The sequence below is a fragment of the Lampetra fluviatilis genome, chromosome 71 (assembly GCF_964198595.1).
Source record: "Lampetra fluviatilis chromosome 71, kcLamFluv1.1, whole genome shotgun sequence".
NCBI lineage: Eukaryota > Metazoa > Chordata > Hyperoartia > Petromyzontiformes > Petromyzontidae > Lampetra > Lampetra fluviatilis.
Window position 1 is genome coordinate 3,626,222 of NC_136345.1, and position 24,534 is coordinate 3,650,755.

Below are 24,534 nucleotides of genomic sequence, written 5' to 3' on the forward strand. Positions count from 1 at the left end.
AATCAACTACACAGCCAACAGCAACAGGAGGAGTGTTTCAGCTACATAGCCACCAGCAGCAGCAGGAACAACAGCAGCAACAGGAGGAGTGTTTCAGCGACATAGCCACCAGCAGCAGCAGCAGGAGTGTTTTCCGCTGCAGCAGCAGCAGGAGGAGACACTGCGCAGCTGTACAAACAGCTGCTTGTGTTGTGCGCCAGCTGTACAAACAGCTGCTTGTGTTGTGCACCAGCTGTACAAACAGCTGCTTGTGTTGTGCACCAGCTGTACAAACAGCTGCTTGTGTTGTGCGCCATCTCTCGTTGGAGAACTATACACACACAGCCGATGCAGCAGCGGCAACACACACACCAATATACAGCAGCTTGCAGCAGCAGCTTGCAGCAGCAGCTTGCAGCAGTTACAATGCCCACACAGCCGGCAGCAGCTGTGAGCTGCAGCCGGGAGGCCACGGGTCGGCTGTAAGGCATAGCGGGCGACGTTCAAAAAGGCAGATACATTGGGAACATCACTCAGAGCCAGCTGTGTCAGCTGTGTCAGGCACATCAGCAGCAGCAGAGTCAGCTGTACAAGGCACATCAGCAGCAGCAGCAGCAGCTGAGTCAGCTGTATCAGACACAGCAGCTAACAGTAACTGTGTTAGCTGTGTCAGTCTGCCGTATCAGACACGGCAGCACCAGCTAGCAGCAGCAGTGTCGGCTGTATCAGACACGGCAGCTGTTAGTGAACAGCAGCTGAGTCAGCTGTGTCAGACACAGCAGCAGCAGCTGAGTCAGCTGTGTCAGACACAGCAGCTAACAGCAGCCGAGTCAGCCACAAGTGACGCTGCTAACAGCAGCAGCTGCGACAGCTGTGTCAGACAGCGGCACCAGCATACAGCAACTGCGTCAGTCTGCCGTATCAGACAGGGCAGCACCAGCTAACAGCAGCAGCAGTGTCGGCTGTATCAGACACGGCTGCTGTTAGCGAACAGCAACTGCCGGCTGTCATCATACACGGCAGATGTCTAACAGCAGATTTCCTCGGCTGCGTCAGATACAAGGCACGGGAGGGGATGCCAGACAGCACAAGCTGTATCAGCTGTGTCAGCTGTGTCTCACACACACACTCACTCTCTCACTCACTCTCACACAGACACTCACTCTCTCACTCTCTCACACAGACACTCACTCACTCTCACACAGACAGTCACTCACACTCACTAAGACACTCACTCTCTCACTCACCGACACACTCACTAACTACCACTGACACTCACTCTCACACAGACACTCACTCTCTCACTCTCTCACACAGACACTCACTCACTCACTCTCACACAGACAGTCACTCACACTCACTAAGACACTCACTCTCTCACTCACCGACACACTCACTCACTACCACTGACACTCACTCACACTCACTAAGACACCGACTCTCTCACTCACCGACACACTCACTCACTACCACTGACACTCACTCTCAGACACTCACAATGCCACCGTAGTGGTGATGTTGGTGGTTGTGGTGATGGTGGTAGTGGTGGTAGTGGTTGTGGTGGTGGTGGTGGTAGTGAAGAGTGCAGCAGGCAGTGAGAGACCCCTAGAACCTCCTCCACCCTCTCTCTCTGTGTCTCTCTCTGTCTCTCTCTCTGTGTCTCTCTCTGTGTCCCTGTGTCTCTCTGTCTGTCTCTCTGTCTCTCTCTGTGTCTCTCTGTGTCTCTCTGTGTCTCTCTGTGTCTGTGCCTCTCTCTGTCTCTCTCTCTGTGTCTCTGTCTGTCTCTCTCTCTCTGTCTCTCTCTCTCCCCATAGTGAGATGTTAACTACCTCGCCAGGTCCACAGGAGGTCGTGGGTTCCACCCCGACCCTGACGCTGCTGCTGCTACCCCCGGGTCTCTCTACCCCGGGTCTCTCTCAGCGGAACTGATCCCGATCGAAGGGAGTCACGCACGGAGATTCCCGGTTCGCACGGCACGAGATTTAAGGCACACGTGAGGTGAAGGCTGTGGTGGTGGTGATGGCGATGGTGGTGGTGGTGGCGATGGTGGTGGTGGCGATGGTGGTGGCGATGATGGTGGTTGTGGTGGTGGTGACGGTGGTGGTGGTGATGGTGGTGGTGGTGGCGATGGTGGTGGTGGTGGTGTGACTGGCGGGGGTTTAAATAGTCAAAGTGCTTTTCAACGACGGCTGCGAGCCAACGAGTCGAGTCGGTGACATCACAGGAAGTGACGTCGCTCAGTGCGGCCCGCCGCAGGAAGTGACATCACAGACCCCGCCGCCGCAGGAAGTGACATCACAGACCCCGCCGCCGCAGGAAGTGACGTCGCTGCCTTCGCCACCACAGGAAGTGACGTCGCCCATCCCGTCGCCGCAGGAAATGACGTCGTGGACCCAAGTGCCACAGGAAGTGACGTCGCAGCTCCTGCCGCTGCAGGAAGTGACGTCGCTGCGTTCGCCGCCACAGGAAATGATGTCACGGACCCCAGTGCCACAGGAAGTGACGTCGCAGACCCAAGTGCCACAGGAAGTGACGTCGCAGCTCCTGCCGCCGCAGGAAGTGACGTCACTGCCTTCGCCGCCACAGGAAGTGACGTCGCAGACTTCGCCGCCACAGGAAGTGACGTCGCAGACTCCGCCGCCGCAGGAAGTGACATCACAGACACCGGCGCCGCAGGAAGTGACATCACAGACCCCGGCGCCGCAGGAAGTGACATCGCTGCCTTCGCCGCAGGAAGTGACGTCGCAGATCCCTCCGCCGCAGGAAGTGACATCAGACTCCGGTGCCGCAGGAAGTGACATCACAGACCCCGGCACCGCAGGAAGTGATATCAGACCCCGGCGCCGCAGGAAGTGACGTCGCAGACCCAAGTGCCACAGGAAGTGACGTCGCAGCTCCTGCCGCCGCAGGAAGTGACGTCACTGCCTTCGCCGCCACAGGAAGTGACGTCGCAGACTTCGCCGCCACAGGAAGTGACGTCGCAGACTCCGCCGCCGCAGGAAGTGACATCACAGACCCCGGCGCCGCAGGAAGTGACATCGCTGCCTTCGCCGCAGGATGTGACGTCGCAGATCCCTCCGCCGCAGGAAGTGACATCAGACTCCGGTGCCGCAGGAAGTGACATCACAGACCCCGGCACCGCAGGAAGTGATATCAGACCCCGGCGCCGCAGGAAGTGACGTCGCAGACCCAAGTGCCACAGGAAGTGACGTCGCAGCTCCTGCCGCCGCAGGAAGTGACGTCACTGCCTTCGCCAGCCACAGGAAGTGACGTCGCAGACTTCGCCGCCACAGGAAGTGACGTCGCAGACTCCGCCGCCGCAGGAAGTGACATCACAGACACCGGCGCCGCAGGAAGTGACATCACAGACCCCGGCGCCGCAGGAAGTGACATCGCTGCCTTCGCCGCAGGAAGTGACGTCGCAGATCCCTCCGCCGCAGGAAGTGACATCAGACTCCGGTGCCGCAGGAAGTGACATCACAGACCCCGGCACCGCAGGAAGTGACATCAGACCCCGGCGCCGCAGGAAGTGACGTCGCCGCTCCTGCGGGCCGCCCAGATGGGGGTGAGGGGAGTGAGGGGGGGGGAGTGGGGGGGTGGGGGGAGTGAGGGGGGGGGGAGTGGGGGGGTGGGGGGAGTGGGGGGGTGGGGGGGGGGGAGCGAGGGAGCTCCGTGCTTGGCGGTGGGTCACGAAGTCTCCGTCGAGGCCGGAGTTGGCGGGCGATTGCCGGGCAGCTCACGGCGAAGACCACAGCGGTGATGGTGGCGGTGGCAGCGGCGGGCGGAGGATTCGCCGAGGGCGGAGGAGGCGGCGGTGGTTGAGGGAGGGGCGGTGGAGGGGTGTTGGCGGTGGGCCCTTGACCGTGACCGGCGTTGCCAGGCCGGCTCGGGGGTTGGGCTCCGTGTGGAGTGAGGTGCCGGGGGGAGGGGCTCGGGGAGGGGGGCTCAGGGGGGGGGTCAGGAGAGCGTGGTGGCGAGGATGATGATGAGGATTACGACGAGGATGGCGACGCACACTCCGATCACAATGAGTTTCTGGAGGGCGTGCGGTGGGGAGGGAGGGGAGGGATGGAGGGGAGGGAGGGAGAGAGGGAGGGAGGGAGGGAGGGAGGGAGGGAGGGAGGGAGGGAGGGAGGGAGGGAGGGAGGGGAGAGAGGCGAGGAGGCAGGGAGGGGAGGGAGACACACACACAGACACACACAGACACACACAGACACACACACAGATACACACACAGACACGCACACACAGACACACACACACAGACACGCAGACACAGACACACACGCACACACACACAGACACACACACGCACACACACACGCGCGCCTGTGTTAATGATTGTGACTGCGAGAGTTCATCGTTAGTAAGCCACCACCATCACCCGCATGCTACATTCACCATCACCACCGTGAGTACCATCACCATGGCAACGAAGCACCATCACCACGATGACGAAGCACCATCACCATGGCAACGAAGCATCATCACCACGAGCCCCATCACCACGACGACGAAGAAGCACCATCACCACGGCAACTAGAACCATCACTACGATGACGAAGCAGCACCACCATCACCACGGCAACTCGAACCATCACCACGACGACGAGCACCATCACCATAGCAACAAAGCACCATCACCGCGAGCACCATCAACACGACGAGCACCATCACCACGGCAACTAAAACCATCACCACAACAACTAGAACTGTGGCCAAGACCGTGAGCACCATCACCATGACGACGACCATCACCACGGAGAGAGAGGGAGGGGAGAGAGGGGGAGGAGGAGGGAGATGAGGAGGAGGAGGGGGAGGAGGAGGAGAGGGAGGGAGATGAGGGGGAGGGGGATGAGGAGGAGGGGGAGGAGGAGGGAGGGGAGAGGGGGAGGAGGAGGGAGGGGAGAGGGGGAGGAGGAGGGAGATGAGGGGGAGGAGAGGGAGGGAGATGAGGGGGAGGGGGAGGAGGAGGAGGGGGAGGAGGAGAGGGAGGGGAGAGAGGGGGAGGAGGAGGGGGAGGGAGATGAGGGGGATGAGGAGGAGGAGGGGGGGAAGGAGGAGAGGGAGGGTAGAGAGGGGGAGGAGGAGGGAGATGAGGAGGAGGAGGGGGAGGAGGAGGAGAGGGAGGGAGGGGAGAGAAGGGGAGGGAGAGGAGGAGGGAGGGAGGGTATATAGAGGGGGAGGAGGGAGGAGGAGGGAGATGAGGGGGAGGAGGAGGGAGATGAGGGGGAGGAGGAGGGAGATAAGGGGGAGGAGGAGGGAGATGAGGGGGAGGAGGAGGGAGATGAAGGGGAGGAGGGAGATGAGGGGGAGGAGGAGGGGGAGGAGGAGGAGGGGGAGGGAGATGAGGAGAGGGAGAAGGAGGAGATGGAGGTGGTCGTGGTCTCTGCTATGGCCTCTAACGTAGCCACAGCAGCAGCAGCAGCAGCTGTGGCCGCCACCGTAGACTCACCACTTCACCTTGAGGCCCACGGACAGGCCTACAACGAGAGCCACGACAGAGGCCAGGACTAGCAGGCAAACCACCACGAGGATGGTGCGCTGGGCAGCGCGGGCAGCAGCAACAACAACAACACAAACAACAACAACGACAACAACAACAACGAGCGTTAGGTGGGGGGTGGCAGCGATGTCAACGCGTGTTGTGACGATGCCGCCAAGTGGTGGTGGTGGTGTCACTAGCACCGTCATCACAGTCAGCACCACCACCATCAACAACAACAACAACCGCCATTCGCCACTAAGTGGCGGTGACGTCACCACGACGCTTGTGCCAGGCCATGTGCACCTTGAGGTTACCACGTGAAGTGTCGAACGCCCGCTGGAAGGAATGACCGTGGCCGAGAAGACCTGAAGCTTCGTGCGGAGCGACAGACCAGGTAGCTTCCACACAACGTTACGCAACAAATGAAAATATAATGCCGCTCGACTGATTCGGAGTGAGACCTCTGCTGTCAAACAGGAGCCGGTCATGAGCACACTGCCCAGGTATGGGAAACTCTCCACTCTCCACAACTGCCCCATCACCGATTGGGAGTTGTGGGGGTGGAGTGTCCGATGGTACAAAATACCCGGTGATCCAATCTCCGACCCCCAGGAACAGGTTTGCAGATTTGATGAGCATTTCTGCGAGGTCCTGGGGAAGGGGAAATTCCTCGGCATGGAAAACATCGTGGGACAAAGTGGGGATGACCCTGCTGAGGCTGCGGTGCCTCAAATCTTGGTTGAAGAAGTCACCTCTTGTGAGTGGCTGGCTGAGGTGCCATCTGTTGAGGAAGTACTTAAGGCGATCCAGAGTCTGAGACCAGAAAAAGCACCGGGCAAAGATGATCTCCCTAGCGAAATGCTGAGGGAGGGTGACGTTTGTGCACAGACTGCCCTACATGACATCATAACAAGTCTGGGCCACTGGACGGGTTCCGCAGGATTGGAAGGATGCCCTGGTGGTACCCCTCTTTAAGAAGGGGGACCACACAGACTGTAACAACTACAGGGGCATCTCCTCAGTGTGCCGGGAAAGGTCCTGGCAAGGATTATTCAACATCGCCTTTGCTAGGCACGCTGAGGAGAGGCTTGCGGAGCCCCAATGCGGTTTCAGGAAAGGGCGGTCCTGCACAGATGCCATATTTTCTGTCCGTTTGCTACAGCAGAGATGTAGGGAATTCCAACAAGATCTACATCTGTGCTTTATTGACCTGGTCAAGGCCTATGATACCATCAGTAGGCCTGGGCTCTGGGTTGTTCTTCGTGCTTTCGGAGTCCCTGACCCTCTGCTCACGATCATTAAGGACCTTCATGATGGTGAGCGGGCCCGGGTAAAACTACGTGGCCGGGAGTCAGAGCCTTTCCCTGTAAACCTTGGGGTGCGACAGGGATGTCCTCTGGCTCCCACATTATTTAACATCTATTTCGACTGCGTAGTTCGTGAAGCCTTCAATAGCTGTACCGGAGGAATTTCCATCTGGTACAGATACAATGGGAGGCTGATCGATGTCCGGGTGCGGTCAAGGGATGGCTCCCTATTGGTCAACCACGTTATGTATGCCGATGATCTGGTAATCGCTGCCCATTCAGAAGAGGAGTTGGAGACGCTGCTGCTGAGACTGGAGCGTGCCACTAAGAGGTGGGGCCTTACCATCAGCCCCACTAAAACTAAGCACCTGCCTGGGTATTTTGTACCATCGGACACTCCACCCCCACAACTCCCAATCGGTGATGGGGCAGTTGTGGAGAGAGTGGAGAGAGTGGAGAGTTTCTCCCATACCTGGGCAGTGTGCTCATGACCGGCTCTGGTTTGACAGCAGAGGTCTCACTCAGAATCGGTGATGGGGCAAATTTTGACTGAAAACTTTCGTGACCGCCGTAGGAATTAATATTCTTCGCTTCTTTCGGTAAAGTCACGTAGATAGAAGAGGAAAAAAAAAATAACAAAAATAAAAATAACAAAAATAGAAATAACAAAAATAGAAATAACAAAAATAGAAATAACTAAAATAAAAATAACAAAAATAAAATTAACAAAAATAAAAATAACAAAAATAAAATTTATAAAAATAACAAAATAAAAATAACAAAAATTCAAATAACAAAAAGTTAAATAACAAAAATAACAAAAAAACTCTAATAAAGACCACGACGTTTCGATCACACCACAAGCCACCGTCTTCGGGAGGGGAGAGGGGAGAGGGTCGCGGGAGGCTTCAAAAACAAGGTGGGGGGGGTGCGAGGGGGGAGGCTAAAGCTCTCCGTTTGGCAGTTCCGGACCGCGCGGGGTGACGTCAGCAATGACGTCACGGCGTAGTGGGCGGAGCCTACGTGGACTGGGGTCAGAGGTCGCAACCGGGTACCCGATACCCGTACCCTCAAGTTCATGTATTAGGTGTAGCCCTGTGAGCCATTCGGCTCTTGAATCGAGTGCAACCGCAACAAACAAAAAAACATGAACAAGAAAACATCTTAAAGTGAATATGTGACTAAGTGCAAACAGAAAATCCAAGAAAAGACAGCAAAATATTGCAGAAAAAAACACCGCACACCAACGCTGTGTGCAAAAATCCCAGTGGGATGCAAGACAAACAACAACAACCATAAGACAACTTAGATTAACCCTACCCGATACCCGGCTACCCGTACCAAGCCGGGTACGGGTAGTGAGTGTAGTGAGTGTTAGTGAGTAGTAAGTGTGTAGTGAGTGTTGGTGAGTGTTGGTAGTGAGTGTGTAGTGAGTGAGTGTTGGTGAGTGAGTGTGTACTAGTGAGTGTTGGTGAGTGTACTAGTGAGTGTTGGTGAGTGAGTAGTGAGTGTTGGTGAGTGAGTGTTGGTGAGTGTTGGTGAGTGTACTAGTGAGTGTTGGTGAGTGTTGGTGAGCCATCTCACTTTGCGCGTCTTGGTCTGCATCTTCACGGCCTTCTTGGTCTGCTCCTTGGCCTGCCCCACGTAGTCCACAGAGTTCTCCACGTTGCGTTCAATATTGTTCACCATCTCACCCTGAGACACACACACGCACGCACACACACACAGTCACACACACAGACACGCACACACACACACACACGCACACACGCACGCGCACACACACACAGTCACACACACAGACACACACGCACACACACACACGCACACACGCACGCACACACACGCACGCACACACACACACGCACACACACAGGCAGAGCTCCCCCAGGTAGCCTCTAGCAGTGATGTAGGGGCAAGTGCTGCTAGTAGCATCACCTATGAAGGCTACCAGCACTGTGGCACACACAGAGGGGGTCTGCCGATGATGCTGCTGCTGATGATGATGATGATGCTGCTGCTGCTGATGCTGCTGCTGCTGCCGATGATGCTGCTGATGATGCTGCTGCTGATGCTGTTGATGATGCCGATGATGATGATGCTGCTACTGATGATGCTGATGATGATTATGCTGCTGCTGATGCTGATAATGCCGACAATGATGATGATGCTGCTGCTGCTACTGCTGCTGATGATGCTGCTACTGCTGCTGATGATGCTGCTACTGCTGCTGCTGATGATGATGATGATGCTGCTGCTGATGCTGCTACTGCTGCTGCTGCTGATGATGCCGCTACTGCTGCTGCTACTGCAGCTGCTGCTGATGCTGCTGCTACTGCTGCTGCTACTACTACTGCTGCTACTGCTGCTGCTTCTCACCTGAGCCTCCACCAGCATGGCCATGTCCAGGAACATGTCGTGCAGCTCTCTGATGGAGGTCTCCAGCCGCATGATGTCCGAGTGGCGAGACTCGATCTCACTGAGGGCCTGCTTAGTCAGCTTGGAGTCCATGATGATCTGTGGGGCAACAACAACCACCACCACCACAACAACCATCACAACCATCACAACCACTACAACCATCACCACCACAACCACCATCACAACCACTACAACCACCACCATCACAACCACCATCACAAGCACAACCACCACCACCACAACCACCATCACAACCACCACAACAACCACCATCAAACACCACCACCACCGCAACCACCACCACAACCACCATCATAACCACCATCACAACCACAACCATCACAACCACCACCACCACAACCACCATCAAACACCAACACAACCACCATCACAACCACCACCACCACTACAACCATCACCACCACAAACACCAACACAACCACCATCAAACACCAACACAACCACCACCACAACCATCACAACCACAACCACCACAACCACCACCACAACCACAACCACCATCACAACCACCATCAACCACCAAAACCAACACCACAGCTTTGTCTGTGTGTGTACATCACAGGTGGTGCTACTCGCTACTAGCAGCACTTGCCCCTGCAGCCCTGCTAGAGGCTACCTGGGGGAGCTTTGTCTGTGTGTACATCATTGATGGTGCTACTCGCCACTAGCAGCACTTGCCCCTGCAGCCCTGCTGGAGGCTACCTGGGGGAGCTTTGTCTGTGTGTGCATCATAGGTGGTGCTGCTACTAGCAGCACTTGCCCCTACAGCCCTGCTGGAGGCTACCTGGGGGAGCTTTGCCTGTGTGTGCATCATAGGTGGTGCTGCTACTAGCAGCACTTGCCCCTGCAGCCCTGCTGGAGGCTACCTGGGGGAGCTTTGCCTGTGGCACCCACCCCGGAAGTGAAGATTGTTGGGTTTCCACTCTCCAGCATCTCCTCCAGTTCCTCATCAGTGGTCGTCTTGCCAGCTACACAGACACAGGCAAAGGTCCCCCGCGTAGCCCACGCAGGGCACACGGGGCAAGTGCTGTTAGTGGCGAGTAGCAGCACCTGTGATGCACACACAGGCAACGCTGCCACAGGTAGCCTCTAGCAGGGCTGTAGGGGCAAGTGCTGCTAGTAGAGTGAGTGAGTGTGAGTGAGAGTGAGTGAGTGAGTGTGTGAGTGAGTGTGAGAGTGAGTGTGAGTGAGAGTGAGTGAGTGAGTGTGAGAGTGAGTGTGAGAGTGAGTGTGAGAGTGAGTGAGTGTGAGAGTGAGTGTGAGAGTGAGTGAGTGTGAGAGTGAGTGAGTGTGTGAGTGAGTGTTAGTGAGTGAGTGTGTGAGAGTGAGTGAGTGTGAGAGTGAGTGAGTGTGTGAGTGTGAGTGAGTGTGCGAGTGTGTGAGTGAGTGAGTGTGTGAGTGAGTGTGTGTGTGAGTGAGTGAGAGTAAGTGTGAGAGTGTGTGAGTGAGTGAGTGTGTGAGTGACTGAGTGTGTGAGTGAGTGTGTGACTGAGTGAGTGACTGAGTGAGTGAGTGTGTGACTGAGTGAGCATGTGAGTGACTGAGTGACTGAGTGACTGACTGAGTGACTGAGTGAGTGTGTGACTGAGTGAGCATGTGAGTGACTGAGTGACTGACTGAGTGACTGAGTGAGTGTGTGACTGAGTGAGTGAGTGAGTGACTGAGTGAGTGTGTGAGTGACTGAGTGAGTGACTGAGTGAGCGTGTGAGTGAGTGACTGAGTGAGTGACTGAGTGAGCGTGTGAGTGACTGAGTGAGTGAGTGACTGACTGACTGAGTGACTGAGTGTGTGAGTGAGTGAGTGACTGAGTGAGTGTGTGAGCTCCTCACTAATCTCAAGTTGTCTCTGGATGCGCCCTTTGCAGCGTGAGCGGTAGTCGGTCTGCGTGTTGTTGTACTCGGTCATCACCTCCACAAACCTCCTGGACAGCGCCAGGTTCTGTACCACCACAACAACAACAACACCCACAACAACAACCACAACAACAACAACAACCACAACAACAGCCACATTGAGACCACAACAATCACGTGACATCATTAACGCACCATACCGCTCACCCCAACGCTCACCACAACGCTCACCCCACCGCTCACCCCAACGCTCACCTCACCGTGCACCCCACCGCTCACCCCAACGCTCACCTCACCGCTCACCCTCGCACTCACCCCACCGCTCACCCCGACGCTCACAACTCACCCCAACGCTCACCCCAACGCTCACCACTCACCCAAACGCTCACCCCAACGCTCACCCCAACGCTCACCCCAATGCTCACCCCAACGCTCACCCCAACGCTCACCCACACACTCACCCCAACGCTCACCCCCACACCCACCCCCACACTCACCCGACCGCTCACCTCAGTGCTCACCCCAACGCTCACCCCCAACGCTCACCCACACACTCACCCCAACACTCACCCCACCGCTCACCTCAGCGCTCACCACTCACCTGGGTTTTCTGAATCCTCAAGTCGGCTGCGTTGTGATCACCACTGTCCAACTCTATCCTCTGATCCATGGCTGCACAGGTGAGCAGACAGGGTGAGTGGGTGGGTGAGTGGGTGAGTAGGTGGGTGAGTGGGTGAGTGGGTGGGTGGGTGGGTGGGTAAGTGGTGAGTGGGTGAGTGGTGGGTGAGTAGGTGGGTGGGTGGGTGAGTGGGTGGGTGGGTGAGTGGGTGGGTGAGTGGGTGAGTGAGTGGGTGGGTGGGTGGGTGGGTAAGTGGTGAGTGGGTGAGTGGTGGGTGAGTAGGTGGGTGGGTGGGTGAGTGGGTGGGTGGGTGGGTGAGTGGGTGGGTGAGTGGGTGAGTGAGTGGGTGGGTGGGTGAGTGGTGAGTGGTGGGTGAGTGAGTGGTGGGTGAGTAAGTGGGTGGGTGGGTGAGTGGGTGAGTGAGTGGGTGAGTGAGTGGGTGGGTGAGTGGGTGAGTGAGTGAGTGGGTGAGTGAGTGGGTGGGTGAGTGGGTGAGTGAGTGAGTGGGTGAGTGAGTGAGTGGGTGGGTGAGTGGGTGAGTGAGTGAGTGGGTGAGTGGGTGAGTGAGTGGGTGAGTGAGTGGGTGGGTGAGTGGGTGAGTGAGTGAGTGGGTGAGTGAGTGGGTGGGTGAGTGGGTGGGTGGATGAGTGAGTGGATGAGTGAGTGAGTGGGTGAGTGAGTGGGTGAGTGAGTGAGTGAGTGGGAGAGTGAGTGGGTGAGTGAGTGAGTGGGTGAGTGAGTGGTAGGAGAGTGGTGAGCGCTCACCCTTGAGTTTTGAGCGGACTCCATTTGCTAAGCGCTTAATTTCAGCCATCGTCTGTTCCAGTTCCATCTTCACCTCTTCAGCATCAACAACAACATCATCATCAGCAGCATCATCATCTTCAGCAACAACATCATCAGCATCAACAACAACATCATCATCATCAGCAACAACATCAGCAGCAACATCATCGTCATCAGCAGCATCATCATCAGCAACATCAGCAGCATCATCATCAGCAGCAGAGCATCAGCAGCAACATCATCAGCAGCAACATAATCAGCATAAAAATCAGCATCTACAGCAACATCAACAACATCATCATGGGTGTATAGGTGAGTATAGTGGTGAGGCTGGTGGTGAGCGTGGTGGTGGTGAGTGTGGTGGTGAGCGTGGTGGTGAGCGGTGAGTGTGGTGGTGAGAGGTGAGTGTGGTGGTGAGCGTGGTGGTGAGCGTGGTGGTGAGCGTGGTGGTGAGTGGTGAGCATGGTGGTGAGCGTGGTGGTGAGCGTGGTGAGTGTGGTGGTGAGAGGTGAGCGTGGTGGTGAGCGTGGTGGTGAGCGTGGTGAGCGTGGTGAGCGTGGTGGTGAGTGGTGAGCGTGGTGGTGAGCGTGGTGGTGAGTGGTGGTGAGCGTGATGAGCATGGTGAGTGGTGGTGGTGAGGCGTGGTGAGCGTGGTGGTGAGTGGTGGTGAGCGTGGTGGTGAGCGTGGTGGTGAGCGTGGTGGTGAGCGTGGTGGTGAGCGTGGTGGTGAGCATGGTGGTGAGTGGTGGTGGTGAGTGGTGGTGAGCGTGGTGGTGAGTGGTGGTGAGCGTGGTGGTGAGCGTGGTGGTGAGCGTGGTGGTGAGTGGTGGTGAGCGTGGTGGTGAGCGTGGTGGTGAGCGTGGTGGTGAGTGGTGGTGAGCGTGGTGGTGAGTGGTGGTGAGCGTGGTGGTGAGCGTGGTGGTGAGCATGGTGGTGAGTGGTGGTGGTGAGTGGTGGTGAGCGTGGTGGTGAGTGGTGGTGAGCGTGGTGGTGAGCGTGGTGGTGAGTGGTGGTGAGCGTGGTGAGCGTGGTGGTGAGCGTGGTGGTGGTGAGTGGTGGTGGTGAGTGGTGGTGGTGGTGAGCGTGGTGGTGAGTGGTGGTGGTGAGTGGTGGTGGTGAGTGGTGGTGGTGGTGGTGAGTGGTGGTGAGCGTGGTGGTGAGTGGTGGTGGTGAGCGTGGTGGTGAGCGTGGTGGTGAGCGTGGTGAGTGGTGAGCATGGTGGTGAGTGGTGGTGAGCGTGGTGAGCGTGGTGGTGAGTGGTGGTGGTGAGTGGTGGTGGTGAGCGTGGTGGTGAGTGGTGAGCGTGGTGGAGGTGGTGAGTGGTGAGAGTGGTGGTGAGTGGTGGTGAGTGGTGGTGAGTGGTGAGTCTCACTGTTGTCCATGTTGGGTGCTGACAGGATGGCGCTGTGCATGGTGGTGGTGAGCGTGGTGGTGAGCGTGGTGGTGAGCGTGGTGGTGAGTGGTGGTGGTGAGTGGTGGTGAGCGTGGTGGTGAGTCTCACTGTCGTCCGTGTTGGGTGCTGACAGGATGGCGCTGTGCGTCCTCCTCACCTCCTCCACCAGCTGAGCCACTCGCTCCACAGAGACCCGGATCTCACTCACCTGCTCCTCACCACGGGGGTCACGGGGGGGTCACCACGGAGGTCACCACGGGGGGTCACGGGGGGGTCACCACGGGGTCACCACGTGGTGGTGGTGATGGTGGTGGTGATGATGGTGGTGATGATGGTGGTGATGATGGTGGTGTTGATGATGGTGATGATGGTGGTGATGATGATGATGATGGTGGTGGTGATGGTGGTGGTGATGGTGGTGGTGTTGATGATGGTGATGATGGTGGTGATGATGATGATGATGGTGGTGGTGATGGTGGTGGTGATGGTGGTGGTGATGATGATGGTGGCGATGGTGGCGATGATGATGATGGTGTTGATGATGGTGATGATGGTGGTGATGATGATGATGGTGGTGATGATGGTGGTGATGATGGTGGCGATGGTGGCGATGATGATGATGGTGTTGATGATGGTGATGATGGTGGTGATGATGATGATGGTGGTGGTGATGGTGGTGGTGGTGGTGGTGATGGTGGTGGTGATGGTGGTGGTGATGGTGGTGATGATGGTGGTGGTGGTGGTGATGGTGGTGGTGATGGTGGTGATGGTGGTGATGGTGGTGATGGTGGTGATAGTGATGATGGTGGTGATGGTGGTGATGATGGTGGTGATAATGGTGATGTTCCACCTGCTTAAAGAACTCGTCCATGAAGTCTCTCTCCATGCTGATGTTGATGTGACTCATCGTGGTCACCTCCTCACCACCATCCACATCGTCCAACTGCACACGACACACAAACACCACTCACCCCACCACTCACCCAACACTCACCACTACTCACCACTAATCACAACTACTCACCACACACTCTGTATGAATCTATGGCTCTGTGTGGTGAGTCGATTGGTCTCTGTGTGGTGAGTCGATTGGTCTCTGCGTGGTGAGTCGATTGGTCTCTGCGTGGTGAGTCTATGGGTCTCTGTGTGGTGAGTCTGTGGGTCTCTGTGTGGTGAGTCTATGGGTCTCTGTGTGGTGAGTCTATGGGTCTCTGTGTAGTGAGTCTATGGGTCTCTATGTGATGAGTCTGTGGGTCTCTGTGTGGTGAGTCTATGAGTCTCTGTGTGGTGAGTCTGTGGGTCTCTGTGTGGTGAGTCTATGGGTCTCTGTGTGGTGAGTCTATCGGTCTCTGTGTGATGAGTCTATGTATCTCTATGTGGTGAATCTATGGGTCTCTGTGTGATGAGTCTATGGATCTCTGTGTGGTGAGTCTATGGGTCTCTGTGTGGTGAGTCTGTGGATCTCTGTGTAGTGAGTCTATGGGTCTCTGTGTGGTGAGTCTGTGGGTCTCTGTGTGATGAGTCTATGGATCTGTGTGATGAGTCTATGGATCTCTGTGTGGTGAGTCTGTGGGTCTCTGTGTGGTGAGTCTATGGGTCTCTGTGTGGTGAGTCTGTGGGTCTCTGTGTGGTGAGTCTATGGGTATCTGTGTGGTTAGTCTATGGGTCTCTGTGTGATGAGTCTATGCGTCTCTGTGTGATGAGTCTATGGGTCTCTGTGTGGTGAGTCTATGGGTCTCTGTGTGGTGAGTCTATGGGTCTCTGTGTGATGAGACTATGGGTCTCTGTGTGGTGAGTCTGTGGGTAATGATTGAGAGAGATGGCGAGTTGAATGAGTGAGTGGGTGAGTAAATGAGTGAGTCGGTAGGTGGGTGAGTGGGTAAATGATTGAGTGGATGAGTGAGTGGGTGGATGAGCGGGTGGGTGAGCGAGTGCGTGAGCCAGTGGGTGAGCGAGTGGGTGATTGGGTGAGCGAGTGGGTGAGTGTGCGAGTGGGTGGATGAGTGGGTAGGTGAGTGAGTGGATGGGTGAGTGGGTGAGTGTGTGAGTGTGCGAGTGGGTGAGTGTGCGGGTGGATGAGTGGGTGTGCGAGTGGGTGAGTGTGCGAGTGTGTGAGTGGGCGAGTGGGTGAGTGTGCGGGTGGATGAGTGGGTGTGCGAGTGGGTGAGTGTGTGAGTGTGCGAGTGGGTGAGTGTGCGGGTGGATGAGTGGGTGGGTGAGTGGATGAGTGGGTGTGCGAGTGGGTGAGTGTGCGAGTGTGTGAGTGGGCGAGTGGGTGAGTGTGCGAGTTGATGAGTGTGCGAGCTGATGAGTGTGCGGGTGGATGAATGGGTGGGTGAGTGGGTGAGTGGGTGGGTGGGTGAGTGGGTGGGTGGGTGAGTGGGTGGGTGGGTGAGTGGGTGGGTGAGTGGGTGGGTGGGTGTGCGAGTGTGCGAGCGAGTGAGGGGTGAGCGAGTGGGTCAGTTCAGTGAGACACCCAGACCCAGGCAGTGAAGCCAGGCTGGAGTGAGGGAGATTCTTCTCCTCACCACCCCGCTCCTCACCACCCCGTTCCTCACCACGTGTTACTTCTCACCACACCACGTGCCTCCCACCCAGAGACTCATAACCATAACCCATAAACATTAACACCGCACACAGACAAAGCTCCCCCAGGTAGCCTCCTGCAGGGGCAAGTGCTGCTAGTGGCGAGTAGCACCACCTATGATGCACACACAGAAAAAGCTCCCCCAGGTAGCCTCCAGCAGGGCTGCAGGGGCAAGTGCTGCTAGTAGCACCACCTATGATGTACACACAGACAAAGCTCCCTCAGGTAGCCTCCAGCAGGGCTGTAGGGGCAAGTGCTGCTAGTAGCAGCACCACCTATGATGCACACACAGGCAAAGCTCCCCCAGGTAGCCTCCAGCAGGGCTGTAGGGGCAAGTGCTGCTAGTAGCAGCACCACCTATGAAGGCTACCGGCACTGTGGCACACGCAGAGGGGGGTGGGTGGCCAGCACTTCCACGCCCGGCCGCCTTTGTCTCTCCCCCCAGTGGCGATGCTTACTGCACAACCACCGCTACGCCAGTGGTACTCATTTGAGGCCGAGTCGAGCTAGGGGAGACCCAGATGACCGCTATCACAAGGATTGAGCGCGCTAACCACTGCACCACCGCTCCCCACACAAATACAAAGATCCCCCGTGTAGCCTTAACAGACTGTAGGGGCAAGTGCTGTTAGTGAGCAGCACCTATGAAGGCCGGAACGGCACACGAGGGGGTGGGTGGCCAGCACCACTACGCCCGGCCGCCTTTGTCTCCCCAGTGGCGATGTTCACATACCGCATTTGAGGCTGAGTCGACCTAGGGGAGGCCCGGGACCGGTTCACTGGCGGTGTTGGCCGTGAGCGGTAATCGATCCCGTGTCGCCGGGTTCGTAGCGCAGCGCTAACCGTTGCGCCACCGCTCCCCACACAATACAGGAAGCCACATCACACATCTCGCCCATCGAACACCGCAAGCCACAGCGCCGCAGCTCTACGTCGACTTCCATTCGCCGAGATTTAACAACGACGACGAACACTAATGTTGAAGAAAATAAATCGTAAAAAAAAAGACCGAGGGCTAGGGGGGGGGGCGCAGCCTGCGCGGCCCTACCGACCGAGGCGCGCCTTTCCCCGCGGGCCGGCTAGGCGAGGTCGGTGAGGCCCCCCACCCCCCGAAGGCTCGGGGCCTAGCGACGCCCACCCACCCGCCCCGCGACTCACGGCGTTGTTGTGACGGAGCTCCTCCAGGCGGTCCCTCATGGCGGAGGCACACAGACCGACGACGTGGAGCTGGTGGTGGTGGTGAGGTGGTGGTGGTGGTGGTGGTGAGGTGGTGATGAGGTGATGGTGGTGGCGGTGAGAAGCGTCCTGTAAGTCTCTCTGTGGGTGTCTGTGGTGGGTGGGGTGGGTGGGGGGCGTGTCAGTGAGTGAGGAGGGAGGGGTCAGGGGTGAGGCGGGGGGGTCAGGAGGGGGGGTCAGGGGGTGAGGAGGATGGGGGGGTGTCAGGGGGTGAGGAGGGGGGGTCAGGGGGTGAGGAGGGGGGGGGTCAGGAGGGGGGGGTCAGGGTGTGAGGAGGGGGGGGGTCAGGAGGGGGGGTGAGGAGAGGGGGGGTGAGGAGGGGGGGGGGTCAGGGGGTGAGGAGGGGGGGGTCAGGGGGTGAGGAGGGGGGGGTCAGGGGTGAGGCGGAGGGGGGGTCAGGGGGTGAGGAGGGGGGGGGGTCAGGGGTGAGGCGGGGGGGGGTCAGGAGGGGGGGGTCAGAGGTGAGGAGGGGGGGGTCAGGGGGTGAGGAGGGGGGGTGAGGAGAGGGGGGGTGAGGAGGGGGGGGGTCAGGGGGTGAGGAGGGGGGGTCAGGGGTGAGGCGGAGGGGGGGTCAGGGGGTGAGGAGGGGGGGGTCAGGGGTGAGGCGGAGGGGGTCAGGAGGGGGGGGGTCAGGGGGTGAGGAGGAGGGGGGGTCAGGGGTGAGGAGGGGGGGTCAGGGGTGAGGCGGAGGGGGGGTCAGGGGTGAGGAGGGGGGGTCAGGGGTGAGGCGGAGGGGGGGTCAGGGGGTGAGGAGGGGGGGTCAGGGGTGAGGAGGGGGGGTCAGGGGGTGAGGAGGAGGGGGGGTCAGGGGTGAGGAGGGGGGGTCAGGGGTGAGGCGGAGGGGGGGTCAGGGGGTGAGGAGGGGGGGTCAGGGGTGAGGCGGAGGGGGGGTCAGGGGGTGAGGAGGGGGGGGGTCAGGGGTGAGGCGGGGGGGGGGGTCAGGAGGGGGGGGGTCAGGGGTGAGGAGGAGGGGGGGTCAGGGGTGAGGAGGAGGGGGGGTCAAGAGGGGGGAGGGTGAGGAGCTATGCTAATGAGGTTGAGCTGCTTCCGGCTCTCCCACGATACGCGCGCCGTTGACAACGCGTTGAGTCACGTGGGGTTGTTGTTGTTGTTATTGTTGTTGTGATACAGGGTGACCCAAAAGTCAGGACACATAGGATTGTATTTATTTCAATAAACATTGAAAATTATATGAGTATTATTATATATAAATGCGTGAAGTAATTATCTTTTGAAATGTATTAACGTGGTCCACTCTGTATCTCTCTAGGAATCTTTATCTTTGTGTGGGCGCTGTGCCGGTAGCCTTCACAGGCAATTCTGCTACTACTCGCTACTAGCAGCACTTGCCCCTACAGCCCTGCTAGAAGCTACCTGGGGGAGCTTTGTCAGTGTGTACATCATAGATGGTGCTACTCGCAGCACTTGCCCCTACAGCCCTGCTAGAGGCTACCTGGGGGGTCTTTATCTCTAGAGTGGATGTGCCAACCGAGTTTCCTGCACTCAAATCTACTTTTAGCTCCTGTCAATATTTACCCAACCACGCGGAATGGAACTCGGAATTCAAATCACGCCTTGCCGATGACGATACCCGGTCTCTACTCTAGACTCTGACCCTCAGACCCGGTCCTCTACTCTAGGCTCTGACACTGAGACCCAGTCTCTACTCTAGACTCTGAGATCCTGAGACCCGGTCCTCTACTCTAGGCTCTGACACTGAGACCCGGTCTCTACTCGAGACTCTGAGATCCTGAGACCCGGTCTCTACTCTAGACTCTGACCCTCAGACCCGGTCCTCTACTCTAGGCTCTGACACTGAGACCCGGTCTCTACTCTAGACTGAGATCCTGAGACCCGGTCTCTACTCTAGACAGACTCTGAGACCCGGTCTCTACTCTAGACCCAGAGACCCGGTCTCTACTCTAGACCCTGAGACCCAGTCTCTACTATAGACCCTGAGACCCGGTCTCTACTCTGACCCTGAGACCCGGTCTCTACTCTAAACCCTGAGACCCAGTCTCTACTCTAGACCCTGAGACCCAGTCTCTACTCTAGACCCTGAGACCCAGTCTCTACTCTAGACCCTGAGACCCAGTCTCTACTCTAGACCCTGAGACCCAGTCTCTACTCTAGACCCTGAGACCCAGTCTCTACTCTAGACCCTGAGACCCAGTCTCTACTCTAGACCCTGAGACCCAGTCTCTACTCTAGACCCTGAGACCCAGTCTCTACTCTAGACCCTGAGACCCGGTCTCAATACAAGTAAATAAACAGACCGTTGTGACGCATAGAAAACTTTATTTACACAAGGAGCGTGTGCGCGTGTGCGCGCGTGCGTTGTTATCACCATGGAAACACCGCCCACTGGGGAGAGACAAAGGCGGCCGGGCGTGGTGGTGCTGGCCACCCACCCCCTCTGTGTGTAGCCACAGTGCCGTTAGCCTTCATAGCACTTGCCCCAACAGTGTGTTACAGGCTATACAGGGGATCTTTGCCTGTGTTATTAGTCTACACAGTAGTTGTGTATACGCGCGTGTGTGTATACGCGTGTGTGTGTGTACGTGTGTGTGTGTACGCGTGTGTGTGTGTACGCGTGTGTGTGTAACCGTCACTTAGTGGCGGTAGTCGTTGTTGTGGTGGATGTGTTCACGGCTACGCTGCGCTACGAACCTGGCTAAGACCCAAGTTCGATTCTCGAACTGTGTGCAGTAAACATCGCCACTGGGGATAGCAGCTCTTGCCCCTACAGCCCTGCTAGAGGCTACCTGGGGGAGCTTTGTCTGCGTGTGTATTGTAGGAGGTCATGTGACTTGGGTGGTCATGTGACTTGGGTGGTCATGTGACTGACTTGGGTGGTCATGTGACTTGGGTGGTCATGTGACTTGGGTGGTCATGTGACTTGGTTCCGACTCATTCATTGCCCTCCTGGCGGTCCTTCATTGCGACCTGGGCGGGGGGAGAGGTGGGGGGTGATGGGGGAGAGGTGAGGGGAGAGGTGGGGGGTGATAGGGGAGAGGTGGGGGGGTGATAGGGGAGAGGTGGGGGGAGAGGTAGGGGGGAGAGGTGGGGGAGAGGTGGGGGAGAGGTGGGGGAGAGGGGCAGGTTTTGGGTTGATCATTAAAAACAAGACCCACTCATTATGAACACTCACGCCCTCACCCACCCACTCACCCCCTCACTCACTCACTGACCCACCCACCCACTCACCCACCCACTCATCTATCCACCCACCAACCCACCCACCCACTCACCCACCCACCCACCCACTCACCCACCCACTCACTCACCCACCCACCCACTCACCCACCCACACCCATACCCACCCACTCACCAACCCACCCACCCACCCACGCACCTTGAACCTCTCCTCCAGCAGCGACACCTCCGAGATGAGGTCTGTGACTGCGTTGGTGAAGGCCTCCTGGGGGCTGTAGTCGGACGTGGTCTGCACCCTCACCACCACCTTGTGCTCAAGGGGGTGAGGCACCTTGTAGCCTGCAAACAGCACCTGGGGGTCCTTCAGCAGCTGCCTGGTAGGGGAGCGGGGGGGGGACACGGTGGGTTACACAGAGTAACTTAGTCTGGCTCTGTGAGTCTCAGTGATTAACACTGAACCCTGTGGGAACCTGAGTCTGGCTCGGTGAGTCTCAGTGATTAACACTGAACCCTGTGGGAGCCTTAGTCTGGCTCTGTGAGTCCCCAGTGATTAACACTGAACCCTATGGGAGCCTTAGTCTGCCTGTGAGCCTCACTGATTAACACTGAACCCTGTGGGAGCCCGAGTCTGGCTCTGTGAGCCCCCAGTGAGTCTCATCCTGTGTGTGTGCGTGTGAGGCCCTCACGCCCGGATGATGTTGCCCAGCGTGTGGTCCTCCTTGTTGATGGTGAAGAGACAAGCGTTGGGCACCTTCGTGTCCTTGGTGATGGTGATCCTGGCACACGCAGCACACATACAAAGGTCCCCCAGGTAGCCTCTAGCAGGGCTGCAGGGGCAAGTGCTGCTAGTGGCGAGCAGCACCACCTAAGTACACACAAAGTTCCCCCAGGTAGCCTCTAGCAGGGCTGTAGGGGCAAGTGCTGCTAGTGGCGAGTAGCACCACCTATGATGCACAGACAAAACTCCCCCAGGTAGCCTCTAGCAGGGCTGTAGGGGCAAGGGCTGTTAGTAGCGAGTAGCACCACTTATGATGTACACAAAGCTCCCCCATGTAGCCTCTAGCAGGGCTGCAGGGGCAAGTGCTGCTAGCAGCACCACCTATGAAGGCTACCGGCACTGTGGCACACACAGAGAGGGGGTGGGTGGCCAGCACCACGCCAGGCCGCCTGTATATTATATTGTTTCTGCGGACATCGTACGCACGACGATTCTAAACGTGTAGAAGGGAGAGAGACGCAGACTTTACATAAACAGCAGCAGCAGGCGTCAGGGTCGGGATTGGAACCCACGACCTCCTGCGTACCAGGCGAGGTAGTTAACATCTCAGCCTCTCCAGCGAAGTCAGTAACAAGCTCCCAACTCCTGGAAATCGAAGCTTGGAGACCCGGGCGGTGAACGGTGCCTGGTTCGACTCGAGAAAAATGTTTAAAAATTCGTTCAAATCATTCGACTTGAACAAAAAATTATATTTGTTTTTTTTTCGGTAAAGTAACGTAGGTAGAACAATAATATTATTTTTGTCTGTGTAAATAATAATTTGTATTATTGTTCTACCTACGAAAGCTTCAAATGAAGATTAAAACATAAATTGTCAACATCTACCCCGACGTCCGCGGCCTAGTCGCGGCCTACAAAGCCTCGGCGCTCGCCTGGATTTGCTACCGGGGTCGCGCGCTCCCAGGCGGCGGGGCGGGGAGCCAGGGCAAGCCTCCCCTGCCGAGGTTTGAGGGAACCCCAAACGCGAGCACAAAATAAAACCGATCTTTCGCTCACTTCTTCTCGCCGTCAAACAGCAGGAACGACTCGAAGGCCGGCGGCGCGTTCATGATTTAAACGGCGTCCTCGTCGTGGAAAACAAAAACCTCGTCGAAGTCGAAACTCGATTCGACCAAAATCCTCAAGAAGTCGCCGCCTTGCGCGCGCGCTCACGGCCGCGTTCAGTGGCGGCGGTGACGTCAACCGCGCCGGTTGGGGGCAAAAGGGGGGAGACGTGACGTCACCCACCGGTTGGGCAAAGGGGAGGTGTGATGTCCCGCGCCGTCGATAGTGTCGATGACGTCATCCGCCGGTTGGTTCAGGGGGTACGTGACCAGACCGCGTCTCAACTGCGACGATGACGTCGCCCCCCAAACAACACGTGCCGATGACGTCACCTTTTGAAGTATTTACGTCGTGACGTCACAACGGACAAACACAACGCCGTGACGTCATTTTAAATGAATGCGGCTAATGCGGAGACAGGAGACCTTGGGCCGTCCAAAAATGAAGTCACGCACCTGGGGGGGGGGGGTCAGATATTTGTGACGATGTGACGAGGAGGGGGGGGGGGTGAGAAATGTGACGTCATATCAGAATACGCAACTTTAGATAAATATAGACAACACGTTCTACTTAATTAAATATACTTTTTAATAAATGTTTTCTCCTACAACATCAGAGTGCAGCGCCACATTAAATACGCACTACAATGACAATAGTTTAAAGCGATTTGAAGCATGTTTTATATATTTTTTTTTGGGGGGGGCAGAGCTTTGTGACGTCATATTTGAGGGGGGGGGGGTCAAAAATCGTCCAAAATCGCGTGACGTCATTTATGGACGGTAAAGTGACGTAGGTGTAAAATAAAATAAGTCCCGACGTTTCGGGCGCAACACACAAGCGGTCGTGATTTATAATATTTTTTTTTCTACCCACGTGACTTTACCGACAGAGCCAAAGGGTCTGAATTGCTGTAGTAACGCAAGCTTCAAGTCTCGAGGTCTTCTTGTTTGGCGTTCGATGGCGCAAATTGTGTAAATGTCGTGTCGGAGAGACCCGCCACCACCACCAACCCGGCACAGCCAATCAGCAAGGCTCAGCGTCACGTGACGGTTCATGACGAGTCGCAGCACTAGTGTAGTGTATCATGTAGTGTGTAGTCTAGTGTATAGTGTAGTGTATCATGTAGTGTAGTGTATAGTGTAGTGTGTAGTGTATAGTGTAGTGTAAGGTGTAGTGTATAGTAGTGTATAGTGTAGTGTATAGCGTAGTGTAATGAAGTGTATAGTAGTGTATAGTGTAGTGTATAGTGTAGTGTATAGTAGTGTATAGTGTAGTGTATAGTAGTGTATCATGTAGTGTGTAGTCTAGTGTATAGTGTAGTGTAAGGTGTAGTGTGTGTAGTGTATAGTGTAGTGTATAGTTTAGTGTATAGCGTAGTGTAATGAAGTGTATAGTAGTGTATAGTGTAGTGTATAACAGTGTAGTGTATAGTTTAGTGTATAGCGTAGTGTAATGAAGTGTATAGTAGTGTATAGTGTAGTGTATAGTGTAGTGTATAGCGTAGTGTAATGAAGTGTATAGTAGTGTATAGTGTAGTGTATAACAGTGTAGTGTATAGTGTCGTGTATAGTGTAGTGTATAGTGTAGTGTATAGTAGTGTATAGTGTAGTGTAAGGTGTAGTGTATAGTGTAGTGTATAGTGTAGTGTATAGTAGTGTATAGTGTAGTGTATAGCGTAGTGTAATGAAGTGTATAGTAGTGTATAGTGTAGTGTATAGCGTAGTGTAATGAAGTGTATAGTGTGGTGTATAGTGTGGTGTATAGTAGTGTATAGTGTGGTGTATAGTAGTGTATAGTGTGGTGTATAGTGTGGTGTATAGTAGTGTATAGTGTAGTGTATAGTGTAGTGTATAGTAGTGTATAGTG

General features: G+C 56.3%; 2 protein-coding genes across 3 annotated transcripts; both read right to left on the reverse strand.

The window, feature by feature from the left end:
- Window positions 1–3,600: 3,600 nt before the first annotated feature.
- LOC144952934 (syntaxin-1A-like) lies at window positions 3,601–17,780 on the reverse strand. Of its 2 annotated transcripts, none has more exons than XM_078883420.1 (10): window positions 17,613–17,776; window positions 14,718–14,810; window positions 13,976–14,075; window positions 12,454–12,528; window positions 11,671–11,741; window positions 11,046–11,154; window positions 10,111–10,184; window positions 9,154–9,291; window positions 8,359–8,469; window positions 3,601–4,014 (listed from the first exon to the last, which is right to left on the reverse strand). In XM_078883420.1, exons 1-10 carry the CDS (start codon window positions 17,649–17,651, stop codon window positions 3,937–3,939), a joined length of 888 nt encoding a protein of 295 aa, XP_078739546.1. In that variant the 5' UTR covers window positions 17,652–17,776; the 3' UTR covers window positions 3,601–3,936. The 2 variants fall into 2 exon arrangements, with proteins under 2 accessions (XP_078739546.1, XP_078739547.1); XM_078883421.1 differs by lacking the exon at window positions 3,601–4,014 and adding an exon at window positions 5,288–5,523 and having other exon boundaries at window positions 17,613–17,780.
- Window positions 17,781–19,974: 2,194 nt separating this feature from the next.
- LOC144953057 (DNA-directed RNA polymerase II subunit RPB11-a) lies at window positions 19,975–22,810 on the reverse strand. Its single transcript, XM_078883580.1, has 4 exons — window positions 22,621–22,810; window positions 21,533–21,622; window positions 21,046–21,220; window positions 19,975–20,636 (listed from the first exon to the last, which is right to left on the reverse strand). The coding sequence occupies exons 1-4, from the start codon at window positions 22,671–22,673 to the stop codon at window positions 20,601–20,603; spliced, it is 354 nt and encodes a 117-aa protein (XP_078739706.1). The 5' UTR covers window positions 22,674–22,810; the 3' UTR covers window positions 19,975–20,600.
- Window positions 22,811–24,534: the final 1,724 nt, after the last annotated feature.